This window comes from Stegostoma tigrinum, chromosome 17, assembly GCF_030684315.1.
Source record: "Stegostoma tigrinum isolate sSteTig4 chromosome 17, sSteTig4.hap1, whole genome shotgun sequence".
In the NCBI taxonomy this organism is placed as follows: domain Eukaryota; kingdom Metazoa; phylum Chordata; class Chondrichthyes; order Orectolobiformes; family Stegostomatidae; genus Stegostoma; species Stegostoma tigrinum.
This window is the reverse complement of record NC_081370.1, coordinates 25,985,446-25,998,315: the sequence shown is the minus strand read 5'-3', so window position 1 is coordinate 25,998,315 and position 12,870 is coordinate 25,985,446. Positions and strand designations below refer to the sequence as shown.

Below are 12,870 nucleotides of genomic sequence, written 5' to 3'. Positions count from 1 at the left end.
TATTGGAGCGTAGAAGTTGGGACATCATGTTGAGGTTGTACGGATGTTGGTGAGGCCTCTTCTGGAGTACTATGTGCAGTTTCTATTAAGTGAGGGATATTATTAAACTGGAAAGGGTTCAGAAAAGATCTAACAGGTGAGAGGAGAAAGATTTAAAAAGGACATGAAGGACAAGTTTTATTTTTCCACAGAGAATAGTTTGTGTGTGGAATGAACTGCCAGAGAAAGCGGTGGATGCAGGTACAGTTACAAGATTTGAAAGATATTTGGCTAAGTTCATGAATAAGAAAAATTTAAAGAGATCTGGGCCCAGCACAGGCAGGTGAGATTAGTTTAGTTTGGGAACATGGTCAGAATGGACTGGTTGGGCCAAAGAATCTGTTTCCATGCTGTAAGACTCCATGACTCTAAGACAATACAAAACATGTAGTGGAACTTGCATCACATTAGAGGAATAGTAATAATCAGGAAGACAGTTAGAAACTACACAAACCTGTAATATAAAATTGTGGTGGCGATCATAAATATATTTTCTTGTGAAAATGGTTTACGCGTGAGTAGTCAGAGTTTCTCTATTCTATGTGCAGGAACTTGAAAAATAAGATTTATTTAAAAACAACACTGCAAATTTGTCCCACACTTTGTTATCTTGGGTTCTCCAGCATCTGCAGTTCCCATTATCTCTGATCACAATTTTAACCTCACTGCGAAGCGTCTTCCAGGATGCCTAACCTGAAGAAGTTACCCTCCTCCCTCTGGACCAACCTCAGGGGATCTCTCTCTCCCACTGCAACTATCCATCTTCAGTCCGCCTCCCCCTCTCTCCCTATTTATTTCAGAATCCTCTTCCCATCCCCCTTTTCTGATGAAGGGTCTAGGCCCGAAGCGTCAGCTTTTGTGCTCCTGAGATGCTGCTTGGCCTGCTGCGTTAATCCAGCCCCAGACTTAGTTATACTGCAAATTTGTTGACTGGTTTGGCACGGGTGTCGATAAGAAGAGACAGACTCAAAATGCCTCAAGAATGGAGATACAAGCATAGTGACTAAACTGATGGTGAAGTTGAGAGGTAATGGGGACAGAGAGAAAGACAAGAAAGAATAGAACAGAAGCAAAAAGTGAATGAATGTGGTTGGAGCAGACAATTCAACAAGGTCAACTACCTTTTTGCCTTGGCATGATATTTAAAAGCTTTAAGATATTATCCCATAATGTTATAAGATACAGGCTATTTAGCCCATGAAGCCTGCTCTGCTATTCAATTAGATGATGGCTTAACTCCATTTTCCTTTATGCTCCTCATACCCCTCAACTAAACCCCTTTGGAGACTAAAAATAAGTTCAATTCAGCTTTGAAAACAGTCAATGACCCAATGTCCTATACTTTTTGGGAAAAGAATTCTGAAATTTCATGACCCTCAAAGAAGCAATTCTATCGAACCATAGCAATGTTATAGCATAGAAGGAGGCTATTTGGCTCATCTTATCATTGCTGCCCAATTCCTAATTCCATCTTCCTGCACATGGCCCATAGTTCTGCAGCTTGTAGCGCTTAAGGCGCATATCCAGGTACATTTTGAAAGAGCTTAGGGTCTCTGCCTTCACCACCAACTCAGGCAACAAATTCCAGTCAGTAATATTAGGGCAGCACAGTGGCTCAGAGGTAATGTTGCCTTACAACACCAGGGACCTGGGTTTGATTTTAGCCTTAGTAGACACTATGTGGAGTTTGCACATTTTCCCTGTGTCTGTCTGGGTGTACTCCAGTTCCTCCCACAGTCCAAAGATGTGCAGGTTAGGTAGATTTGCGATGTTAAATTGCCAATAGTCTCTAGGACGGGTGATGGGTCTGGGTAAGGTGCTCTTTAGAGGGTTGGTGTGGACTTGATGGGCCAAATGGCCTGTTTCCATACTGTAAAAATGATGTTCCTCCCATCCCCTCTAATGCTTCTGCCATTTAGCTTGAATCAATGGTCCCTGGTCTTTGAACTCTCTGCCAAGGGAAACAGGTTCCTCTGTCTACTATAATTCTACTCCTCACAATTTTGTGTACCTCAATCATGTCACCCTCTCAGCCTTCTCTGTTTCAAGGAAAACAACCCCAAGCTCTCCAATCTCTTCTTGTAGCTACAATTCTCCAGCCCTTGCACCATTCTAATAAATCTTCATTGCACTGTCTCCAGAGCAATTACATCCTTCTTATAATCTGATGACCAGAACTGTACACAATACACTAGCTGTGGCCTCACCAGTGTCTCATACAGTTTCGTCATTATACCTCTACTTCTGTATTCAATACTTCCACCAATGAAGAAGAGCATTCCATATGCCTTCGTTACAACCTTACCTACTTGTACTGCTACCATTAGGGACTTGTGCACTTGCACACCAATTCCTACTCATCTTTTTCTTAATTGGAAGATCGTTCATTTCAAAACTGTGCCCGTTAATTCTAGGTTTCAAAATGGAACGAATTCTCTTAGCACCGATCCTGTGAAGGCTCCTCAGAATTTTATGTATTCTCAATAAAATCATTTTTCAATCTTCGAGACTCCAGTGGGTATAGGTCCAACCTGCTTAACCTATTACATCGGGCAACTCTTTAAGAAAATTAGACCAGTTAAACTTTTCTGAACTGCTTCCAGTAAGATTGAAGAAAGACTGAAACTACACATAGTACCCCACAGTGGTTTCATTAATCCTCTTTAGAAATGCATTAAAAAATTTTAATTTTACACTGCATTTTCCCATGTAAAGTCCAATGTTTCATTCCATTTTGCCCTCCTATTTACTTGCTTACCTGCATGTTAACTGTTTGTGATTCATATGCAAGCACAGTGAAGTCTCTCTCCATTTAAATAGTACTTCACATTTTCTATTCTTCCTATCAAAGTGAATAACTTCATGTTTTTCTCACAATGTACTCTGCATGCCAAATTCACTTAATCCATCAATACACCTCTGCAGATGCATTCTTTCCTCCTCACTGACTTACATTATACACTGACAAAGAAGGAACTCCAGACACAGCTCCACATTAAATGATCTCAATCACACTGATTTTTCCAAAAAATGAAACGAACTTCATTTCAATCTACAAGGAATCTTTGTTTAATAGCTCACTCTATTTGAAAGTATGAACTGAATTCTGTAGGTTTGAGGAGGAGCATTCCTCTAATTGATGTGGATATTGAACACAAGATGAGAGTGCACCTGTGGGTAGAAAGTTCCTTTTGTACTTGAAGAACTGCTGGAGGAGGCCCCAGTCACATGATTTCTATCATACAGTGGGGCCCCGTTGCTTCCTCCCATTAGACTCATGGAGCTGATCATTGACTTGCCACATGACATGCCTATACAGGATAAAACAAAAGAAAGTTATAATACCTACACACGATACTCAAAGTGCAACCAGATTTTCAAAACATTAAATATGCATTGTAAGCTCATCATACTGCATTAACTCACACTTAGAAAATGTATCCATTGAAAATTGTTGGTATTATTCATTATTTTGGCAATTTAAAATCTAATTGTTTATACATTTTAAGTCAATGTTATAGTAATTATAACTGCTGCAGTGTATAATTACCCATGTCAAGAGATCTACTCTTACTGTATGCTCTGTTTGCCTGTCTTGTGCTATTGTCATACATTCATTGTAGCTCATCTGTAACCACCACATGTATAATCCAACTATATCTAGGTAGAATAAAAACCAAAAGAGCTGTGGATGCTGTAAGTCAGGAACAAAAACAAAGTTGCTGGAAAAGCTCAGCAGGTCTGGCAGCACCTGTGGAGAAAAAAAACAGTTAATGTTTCTGGTCCGGTGACCCTTCCTCAGAACAGACCCTTCCTCTGGGGAAAGGTCACCAGGTCCGAAATGTTAACTCTGTTTTTTCGTTCACAGATGCTGCCAGATCTGCTGAGCTTTTCCAGCATCTTTGTTTTTGTTACTCTGAGATTGAGTTCCCTTTCTGCTGCCCTCTACTTGGTCCTCAAGATGAGATCTGTGTAACGTTTCATCTCTGGTCAAATAACTAAAATATCAACATTTACTCACCTGCACGTCACTTTTAGCGTTGTTTTGTTCTTACAATTTCAAGAGTCTCTTCATTCATCTTTCTTAGCATATTTCTTATCATTCATATTTCAAAGGCTTCTGTTTCTTTCTGTCAATATTGCTTTTGCCCATTTATTTGAAGCATAACAGGTAAGTGGATAGAATGTAATATGTTTGAGCTTTTCCTTGTTACAAACTTGATTTTCCCTTGTTGTTAACACATCTCCAATTTCACAAATAATTTTTGGCTCTCTACATCCTTCTTCTAACTATTGCATTACAACCGATATCCCTTGTTAGTATTTATCCTAAATAGACAACCTTATCTACTTTGTGACACTGCCCTCTTCAATTCTCACTTCAGTTTCTTCTGCTGTATTCCATCCAGCTACTATTGTTTTAGTCCTTTTTCATGTTCATACCCAAGCTATATTCTTAATCTACAATAATTTCACACGAATATGGTATATTGTTTAGAAACACAAATATTGTACCTCATTCACAATCATCCCAAAATCAACACTGTAATCAATCATTAATATGTGGGATAATCTGTAGGTCTCCTTACCAGTGAAAGTGCCATGTTGGGAACTGCTGGGTGCAATAAAATTAAGGGGAACATGTGGGGTTCCACTGATATATTCATGAGGAAAAGGTCCATTAGGTCCCTTGTAACGACGACATACAACTCGCTGACAGACAAAGTACATTCCACCCATTACAAAGAGTGAGAGGATTATACCAATGACAGGTCCAATTGCACTGCTGTGAGACTGGAAATCATTCACTGAAGCTTCAGTTAATTCTAATGGGAAGAAAGCAGATTACTTTTTAAGGATTTACTTAAAAATAAAATTAATCACTAACTTTTGTAGTTACATAACAAATGCAATCCTAATTTAAATGTAATCAGAAAATCAATTGAAGGTCTCCATGCGTAATAACTGGTGTGTAGCACTGTGAACAGTAAAAAAACATTTTGACAGGTACATGGATATGGACCAAATGCAGGCAATTAGAATTAGCTGACTGGGCACCATGGTCAGCATGGACCAGTTTGGGCTGAAGGGCCTGTTTCCATGCTATATTACACTATACCCTATAACACTGAGAAAAACGAAAAGTCAATTTTAAAATGGTAAGTGCCCATTTAGCATAGTTGGTAGCACTGTCAATTCTCAAACAATTAATGAATTTAGCACATAAACTAAATTCACACTTGCCTGCAGTGCTGAGAAAGCACTGCATTTTTGGCAATGAGATGTTATATTAAGATCTAGCCTGTCTAGTTTTGGTGGATGGATACTACCTCTGACATCATTCAAAACAGAAACAGTGCTATGGCCAATGTGATTCCTTAACCAGTGACAGATTAACTTCATTCATCTCATTTATTGGTTGCGGAAACTTGCTGTGAACAATTTGTTTGCTAAATTAAGAACAGTAAATGCACGTCAAAGGGGTTGGGATATTACTGGGAGGTTCTGAGGATGAGCTATTCCAAGGCTTTATTTAAATGTAAGTTTGTTGTTACTTTTTAAGATTATATACCTGCATTATTAAAATAAACAATATTACCTCTTCAAAACTACATACTTATGTGCAGGCTACCAATGGGGAAGTGTGACACTCAGTGCATTTATTTACGTAGATACAATAACCTGACATGAGCCTTAAGTGATACCACTTAATATAAAAGTTGAAGCTGCATTAATTTAGTGGCATTCCAATCAAACCACAATGAGTGCTGGTGTGGGGAATGGAAATGTACAGTAACATCTACATTTTGTCTAACTTTTATTGTATGGTTTGATGGATTCTAAAATAGGCTATTTGAGAAGGAGACTAAGACAAGAACTGCCTGAAGACAGTTCATACGAACACTACTTATTTACATTAATATTAAATACAACTATACATGGTAGCCATGGAAGTACCCAGCTCTGATCTTATAATTGTTAGACAAGGATCAATCTATATTCTTTGTCTGTTCATGTCCATATTGTCTCAAGGCTTTCTCTCACGTGAGCGTGTGACGTAGATTGATCCAACTCTGCGCACACAGTACTAGTTATAGACTGTGCAGCCCTTTGACATCATCATAAGGCTGTTGCGGGGTCCTGAAGCCCCTAACCAACAGTACCTAAACATGTTGTGTACAAAGGAGAAACAGACTGTCAAAAAATTGGAGCTTTCTATTCATCACATTAAATGATCACAACAGTATAATATAAGGAAATTTTTTTTACAAACGCTGGATCATCTTCAAAAAGAATTCTTTACATGTTCTGCTTCAAGAACCAGAACATGTCTTTCTCAGTGTATCCCGAGAGCTACAAAAGTTCAAAATCCACACTGGTGGATGAGCAGATACTAACCACAAAGATGTTCATCTGAGCCATCATGGCAATCAGGAAATGAGTTGCAATGCTGTTTCTTCAAAATGCACTGACCATTACTGCAGCGGAACTGGTTAGAATGGCAAATCGCTACAATTAAGATAAAGTGAGTTATTTACCAAACTGGTTTTTATGAATAGGTTAAACATTTTGAAATCCTGAAAACAAGACGTAAAACTGGCCAGTTTGACATTCTCTGTAGTTCAAATGGAGAATGATGTGTTTACAAAACAAAATCCTGCTATTTGAGAAATTTTACATCTATATTGCACTTTTTCAGAAATCTGACCTTTTGGATTTGAATACTCATTTGACAGATACTCAGAAAATGTCAGCTATGAGTCCAAAACTGAATAACTTCACTAGAACAGTATTACCAGCATCTTTATTGTCTTTGATGTCACTGTTGGGGAAATTTAATAATGTATGTCACCCAACACTTAACCTCCAGTTTTTGACATTTTTCATGAGGGAGAAAATTGGAATTTGCTCTGTCATCATGTGAACATCTCAGCGACAACTGTGGACATGAAAAATGGGAAGTCTACATGGAGCTGGAAAATAAAAGTACAGCCTTGTAATCTTTCTTCATTTGTACAATACAAGATAGAGCAATTATCCTAAAAGTATCCTTCTTTGCAGTGGCTTTCTCCTAATGACCGAAAACTGCAGCATAGAGGAATTTGTGTTTTATTTAATTCATTTATGGGATGTGGGCATTCCTCACCGGGCCAGCATTTATTGTCCATCCCTTAAGAAGATGGTGACAGGCTGCCTTCTTGCTCCGCTGGAGGCCATTTTGTGTGGGTCGACCTACAATGCCGTTTGGGAGGAAGTTCCAAGATTTTGACCCAGTGACGCTGAAGATCAGTGATATATTTCCAAGCCAGAATGCTGTGTGGCTTGGAGGGGAACCAAGTGGTGGCTAAGTTATGAATCTGCTGCTCTCATTCTTCTAGATGGTATTGATTGTAGGTTTGGTAGGCATTGTCTATGAAGTGTCCGTGAATTTCTGTAGTGCATCTTGTCGATGGTAAACATTGCTGTTACTGAGTGTTGATTGTGGAGTGAGTGAATATTTGTGGACATGTTGACAATCAAGTGGGATGTTTTGTTTTGGGCATTGTGTATAAACACAAAAACCTAAATTCAACAATGAAAACAAATAGAATGTTAGCCTTTATTTCAAAGGGAATAGAGTTCAAAAATAGTGAAGTATTGCTAAAACGTTACAAGGCATTAGTTAGATCACACCTAGAATACTGTGAGTAGCTTGGGCCCCTTGACCTCAGGGAAGATAAAATGACATTGAAGCTGGTTCAGAGAAGGTTCACTAGGTCAATCCCAGGTGTAAAGGGATTTTCTTATGAGGAGAGAGTGCAGAGATTGGGCCTGTACTCACTGGAGTTTAGAAGAATGACCTTACTACAATATAAAGTTATTGCGATATACAGGATTCATAGACGGCTTGTCGGAATAGATGTGGAGAGGTTGTTTCCCTTTGTGCAAGTCTAAAAGCAGAAGTTATAATTTCAGATAAGCATTGAAGACATGAGAAGGAGTTTCTTCTCTCAGAGAGTAGCAAATCTGTGGATGTTTTTTATTGAAGAATGCAGTCAAGGCTGGTTAAGTTCATTGAAGGCTGTAGTACAGAGATTTTTAATTAGTAAGGGAATCAAAGGTCACACATAAAAGGCAGAAAAGTAGAAACGAGGACCATTCTTTAGATGACATGTCCATCATGGGCCTCCTGCAGTGCCATAATGATGCCCCCGAAGGTTGCAGGAACAGCAACTCATATTCCACTTGGGAATCCTGCAGCCCAATGGTATCAATGTGGACTTCACAAGCTTCAAAATCTCCCCTTCCCCCACCGCATCCCAAAACCAGCCCAGTTCGTCCCCTCCACCCACTGCATCACACAACCAGCCCAGCTCTTCCCCTTCCCCACTGCATCCCAAAACCAGTCCAACCTGTCTCTGCCTCCCTAACCCGTTCTTCCTCTCACCCATCCCTTCCTCCCACCCCAAGCCGCACCTCCATTTCCTACCTACTAATCTCATCCCACCTCCTTGACCTGTCCGTCTTCCCTGGACTGACCTATCCCCTCCCTACCTCCCCACCTATACTCTCCTCTCCACCTATCTTCTTTTCTCTCCATCTTCGGTCCGCCTCCCCCTCTCTCCCTATTTATTCCAGAACCCTCACCCCATCCCCCTCTCTGATGAAGGGTCTAGGCCCAAAACGTCAGCTTTTGTGCTCCTGAGATGCTGCTTGGCCTGCTGTGTTCATCCAGCTTCACACTTTATTATCATACATCTGCCAAATTTTTTTATTCCCTCGCTCTCTCAAACTATCCATCTGCAATTTCCTCGTGTCGTCTTGACAGCATACTTTCCTAGCTATCACTGAGGTTGCACAGGAATGCCTTTGGAGATGAAAATGTTAAAAATCAATGTTTGTTCTTTGATGAAGGACTCAACTTAACAATAAAAATTAGTTTAATCAACACTATCTAAGTCAATGTATTTGGTTAATAAGGTTTTTAAAAATTATTACCAGCACAGTTTTCCTCATCTGATTTATCTTGACAATCTATTTCACCATTACATCGTAAACGTGCATCAACGCACTGGCCTTTTTCACACTGAAAGTGGTTGGCAGAACACACTGGACAGTTTTCCTCATCACTATCATCATCGCATTCTGGAAAGCCATCACAACGCCAGGCCATTGGAATACAATCAATCTCTCCAGTAGCACATGTAAATTGTTCAGGCGAACAGGTTGGTGGTTCTGAAAGAAATGAATATTATTTAGAATAAGCCTTTCATTGCTTACGTTTATATTTTGCTTTATCTGCATTTTCTCCCACCCCTTCTAAAATCTAATTTATGTGGATTTTAAACTGAAATATCAAAAGGCAATGGGATTCAAATCTTAATCTGTATGTCTTTTTCTTTCTTTAGCTCTTCTCACAGACTTACTTCTTTCCCTCCCTCGTCACCTTCTCTGAAGATGCAACACAAGCTTGAACATGTACTTGGCTTTTGTTTTTGTTGGGATGCGGATTTTGTTTGCAAAGCATTCAAAATATCAATCCACCGATGAAAAAGAAAAAACAATATTTGACCAATGTAGGATAGTGTGTATTTTGGATGTGAACTTGGAATTGATAAAGTTCCCATGCACCTGCAGTCAACGGTCATTTAGATGATATATGATGTGGGTCTGGGAGATGCTGTGGAAGAAGTCTTGGCATCATGCAAATACCAGCACTATTTACCATTCTTTCCGCATAAACTCAAGAAATTGAGTTTCAACAGGCCAAAGAGCTAACTGTCTCTGATACAAACATTGTGCAGATGCTCTGTACGGGAATTCACCTTCTCTAACATTACAAATAGTTTTCAAAGCACCCTCATCTGTTGTTAACGTGATTGAATTTCAGACATCAGCATTGTGGACTGCTACTGAATACTGGCAGGATGATTGGCATTCGGTACAAGATGGTACAAGAAGGTTATTCACTTACAGAAAGTATGAGGCAGGAATAATCTGTGTGTCAGGGCAGACATGATACCAGGAAAAGAATTTAAACTCTTTTTTAAACCAAGACTTTCTATTCCCAAACAGATACTGTATAGTTGGAGGGCTCCAAAAACATACAGGAGGTTATAGACTTGGGCATTTACAATTCAGGAGGCCATTCAGTCTATCGTGTCTATATCAGTGAACAAAGATCTGACTGTACTTGCCCCATTTTCCAGCTCTCGGCCCACAGCCCTGGAGGCTATTGTATTGCAAGTGACTATCTAAATATTGCTTAAACACAGCTTCTGACTCAGCCACTTTTTCAGGCAGTGAGTACCAGACTTCCCGCACCCTCTGGATGATAAAAAGTCGCTTTCAACTCTCTGAGCCTTCTATTTCTTACATTAAATCTGTTTTCCCCAGGTTATTCACCCTTCCACTAATTAGCAAAGTGCCTTAAATCCACCCTATTTACTCCCCTTATAATCTTATACACTTCCATCGGGTCCCCTCTTAACCTTTGCTGTTCCAAGGAAAACAACACCAGCTCCAATCTTTCTTCAAACTCACATCCTCCAGCTCAAGTGGCATCCTCGTAAATCTCCTCTGGACTCTCTCTAACACAATCACACCCTTCTTGTAATGTGTCGAATACACCAGCATTTACATAGTTTATACAGTTCCAGTATAACATCCCTAAGGTTCTATTTTATGCCTCAGCTAATGAAGGCAAGTATCCCATAGGGCTTCTTAACCATTTTATCTTTCTGCCCCACTAATGTCAGGGGTTTGTGGACATCCACACCAAGGTTCCGCTGGTCTTCAGTTCTTTCAAGGGTCCTACAATTTACAGTACAACCTCTTGTGTTTTTAGCCCACTCCAAGGGAAATTACCTCTCACCTTTTCAGGTTGAACTCTATCAGCCACTGCTTTGCCAAGCTGAGCAGTCCACTGATACCCTTCTGTAGTTTATGGCAATTAACCTCATTATTTACCACTATTTCTGATAAGTCATAGGGGCAATAGGACGGCATGTGGTCCATCAAGTCAGCTCCTTCATTCAAATGGATCATAATTGAAGAATTTTTGGGGATTTTGATCTTGTGTAGTTTCTTTGGAGACAGACTGTGCCCTTTCTGCTGATGAACCACATTGGTTGGGGTGCATTGTATGCCTCAGTCTGTTACTTCTGATATTATAGGGGCTACCAGTCTTCAAATGACCAGCCTCCCACATCATGGAGCAGATAATAGTCAATCCTCATGCTGGTCTTCTTTACAATACATGTCATAAAATGGCCAATTGAAAAGGAAATGTCTGCTGTTTAAATTTTCCTTTTATCCCAGAAAGGGAGTACATCCCTTCATTATTACCACCCTGAGGCTGTAATTGAAGAGGATAATGTAATTCAAGTTTAAACAGAAGTCTGATTCTTTATTTATCATTGAAAACAGAATTTAAAAGTCTTACAGCAACATTGAACTGAAACGCCTTTTCAAAGACACCTTTGCCTCTAACACTGCTGATTTCAGTGCAATTTAGTTTTTCAAACGATCAGGTCTCGGTATTATTTTGTGAGCTCAACTAAACAGCAGTTCTTAGAATCACATGATAGATCAATAATAACTTTCAAATGTTCTACAATTCGATAAGATTCCAAAAAAGGGATTTAAAATGACAAAACCTGAAAGAATTGCAGATGCTGTAAATCAGTGACAAAAATGGAAATTGCTGGAAAAGCTCAGCAGGTCTGACAGTGTCTGTGGAGTGAAATCCTAGTTAACATTTCTGAGGAAGGGCCACTTGACCTGAAGTGTTAATTCTGATTTCTCTCCACAGATACTGCGAGACCTGCTGAGCTTTTCCAGCAATTTCTATTTTTGTCTCTGATTTAGAGTGCAGTTTAGGTACAGTACCTCCACATGTCAGTAGGTTCTGTAACAGCACCAAGTGTACTGGACATGAGCATCGTGGTGTCCCATCACCTTTTGCAATGCAGATGTGTGAGCAGCCACCATTATCACGGGAACAAGGGTGTGCACCTATGAAGAAATAACTCAGAATTTTAGCACCAGGAATAAATGTTTGTATCCCCTCATTTTGCTGCAGTACCACCATCGAATCATACTTACAAAGCAAAGCAATCATTGTATATCCTAACTAAAAAGGCTGTGCAACAAGCTGCTGGGCGGAAGTAACCTTAGCATTGATTATTTATTGTTAAGATGTTCATTGTTTCAAAATCAAATTCTGAAGATTTAATCTCTAAATATATTTATTGTTCAGGGACTATTTCACTATCAAATTGTTTTGCTTTTTTAATGCACAAGTTGGAAAATTTGAATATTTTAATTTGGTTTATTGTTGTCATATGTACCTAAGTACAATGAACAGTTTCATTTTGCGAGCACTATAGATAGATCATAACATACAAGGATAGATGGAACATTGGGTGTTTAGCCAGAGTGAGGTGTATAAGGTTATGGCTGCACAGGAGGTGCACAAAAGCAAGATCAACATCAGATTTGAAATTAGGGAGGTCCATTCAGCAGTCTAATGACAGCGGGGAAGAATCTGTTCTTGAGCCTGTTGGTACATGTGTTTAACGGAATGCGCTTGACGGAAGAGGTTGGAAGAGAGCATTACCGGGGTGGGAGGGTTCTTTGAAAATGTTGGCAGCCTTTCCGTGATAACGAGAAGTGTAGATGCAGTCCATGGATGAAAGGTTGTCTTTTGTGATGGTTTGGGCAGTGTACACAACTTTCTGCAGTTTCTTACGGTCCTGGGCAGATCAGTTGCCATGCCAGGCCATTATGGTACCAGATAGAATGCTTTCTACGGTGCATCTGTACAAGTTGGTGAAGGTCCTTATGGAC

The 12,870-nt window shown here is 39.6% G+C and overlaps 1 protein-coding gene across 2 annotated transcripts in view; it reads right to left on the bottom strand.

Moving 5' to 3' along the window:
- LOC125459232 (low-density lipoprotein receptor-related protein 5-like) overlaps window positions 1-12,870 on the bottom strand; it is a 183,003-nt gene that overhangs the window by 12,307 nt on the left and 157,826 nt on the right. The window contains exons 17-21 of one of the 2 annotated variants that reach the window (XM_048545384.2): window positions 11,911-12,036; window positions 9,019-9,255; window positions 6,439-6,549; window positions 4,629-4,865; window positions 3,211-3,350 (exon numbers count right to left, since the gene is read on the bottom strand). In XM_048545384.2, the coding sequence (XP_048401341.1) occupies window positions 3,211-3,350; window positions 4,629-4,865; window positions 6,439-6,549; window positions 9,019-9,255; window positions 11,911-12,036 (851 nt within the window). The remainder of the gene's footprint in view (window positions 1-3,210; window positions 3,351-4,628; window positions 4,866-6,438; window positions 6,550-9,018; window positions 9,256-11,910; window positions 12,037-12,870) is intronic. The other variant, XM_059652032.1, reaches the window with a different exon arrangement.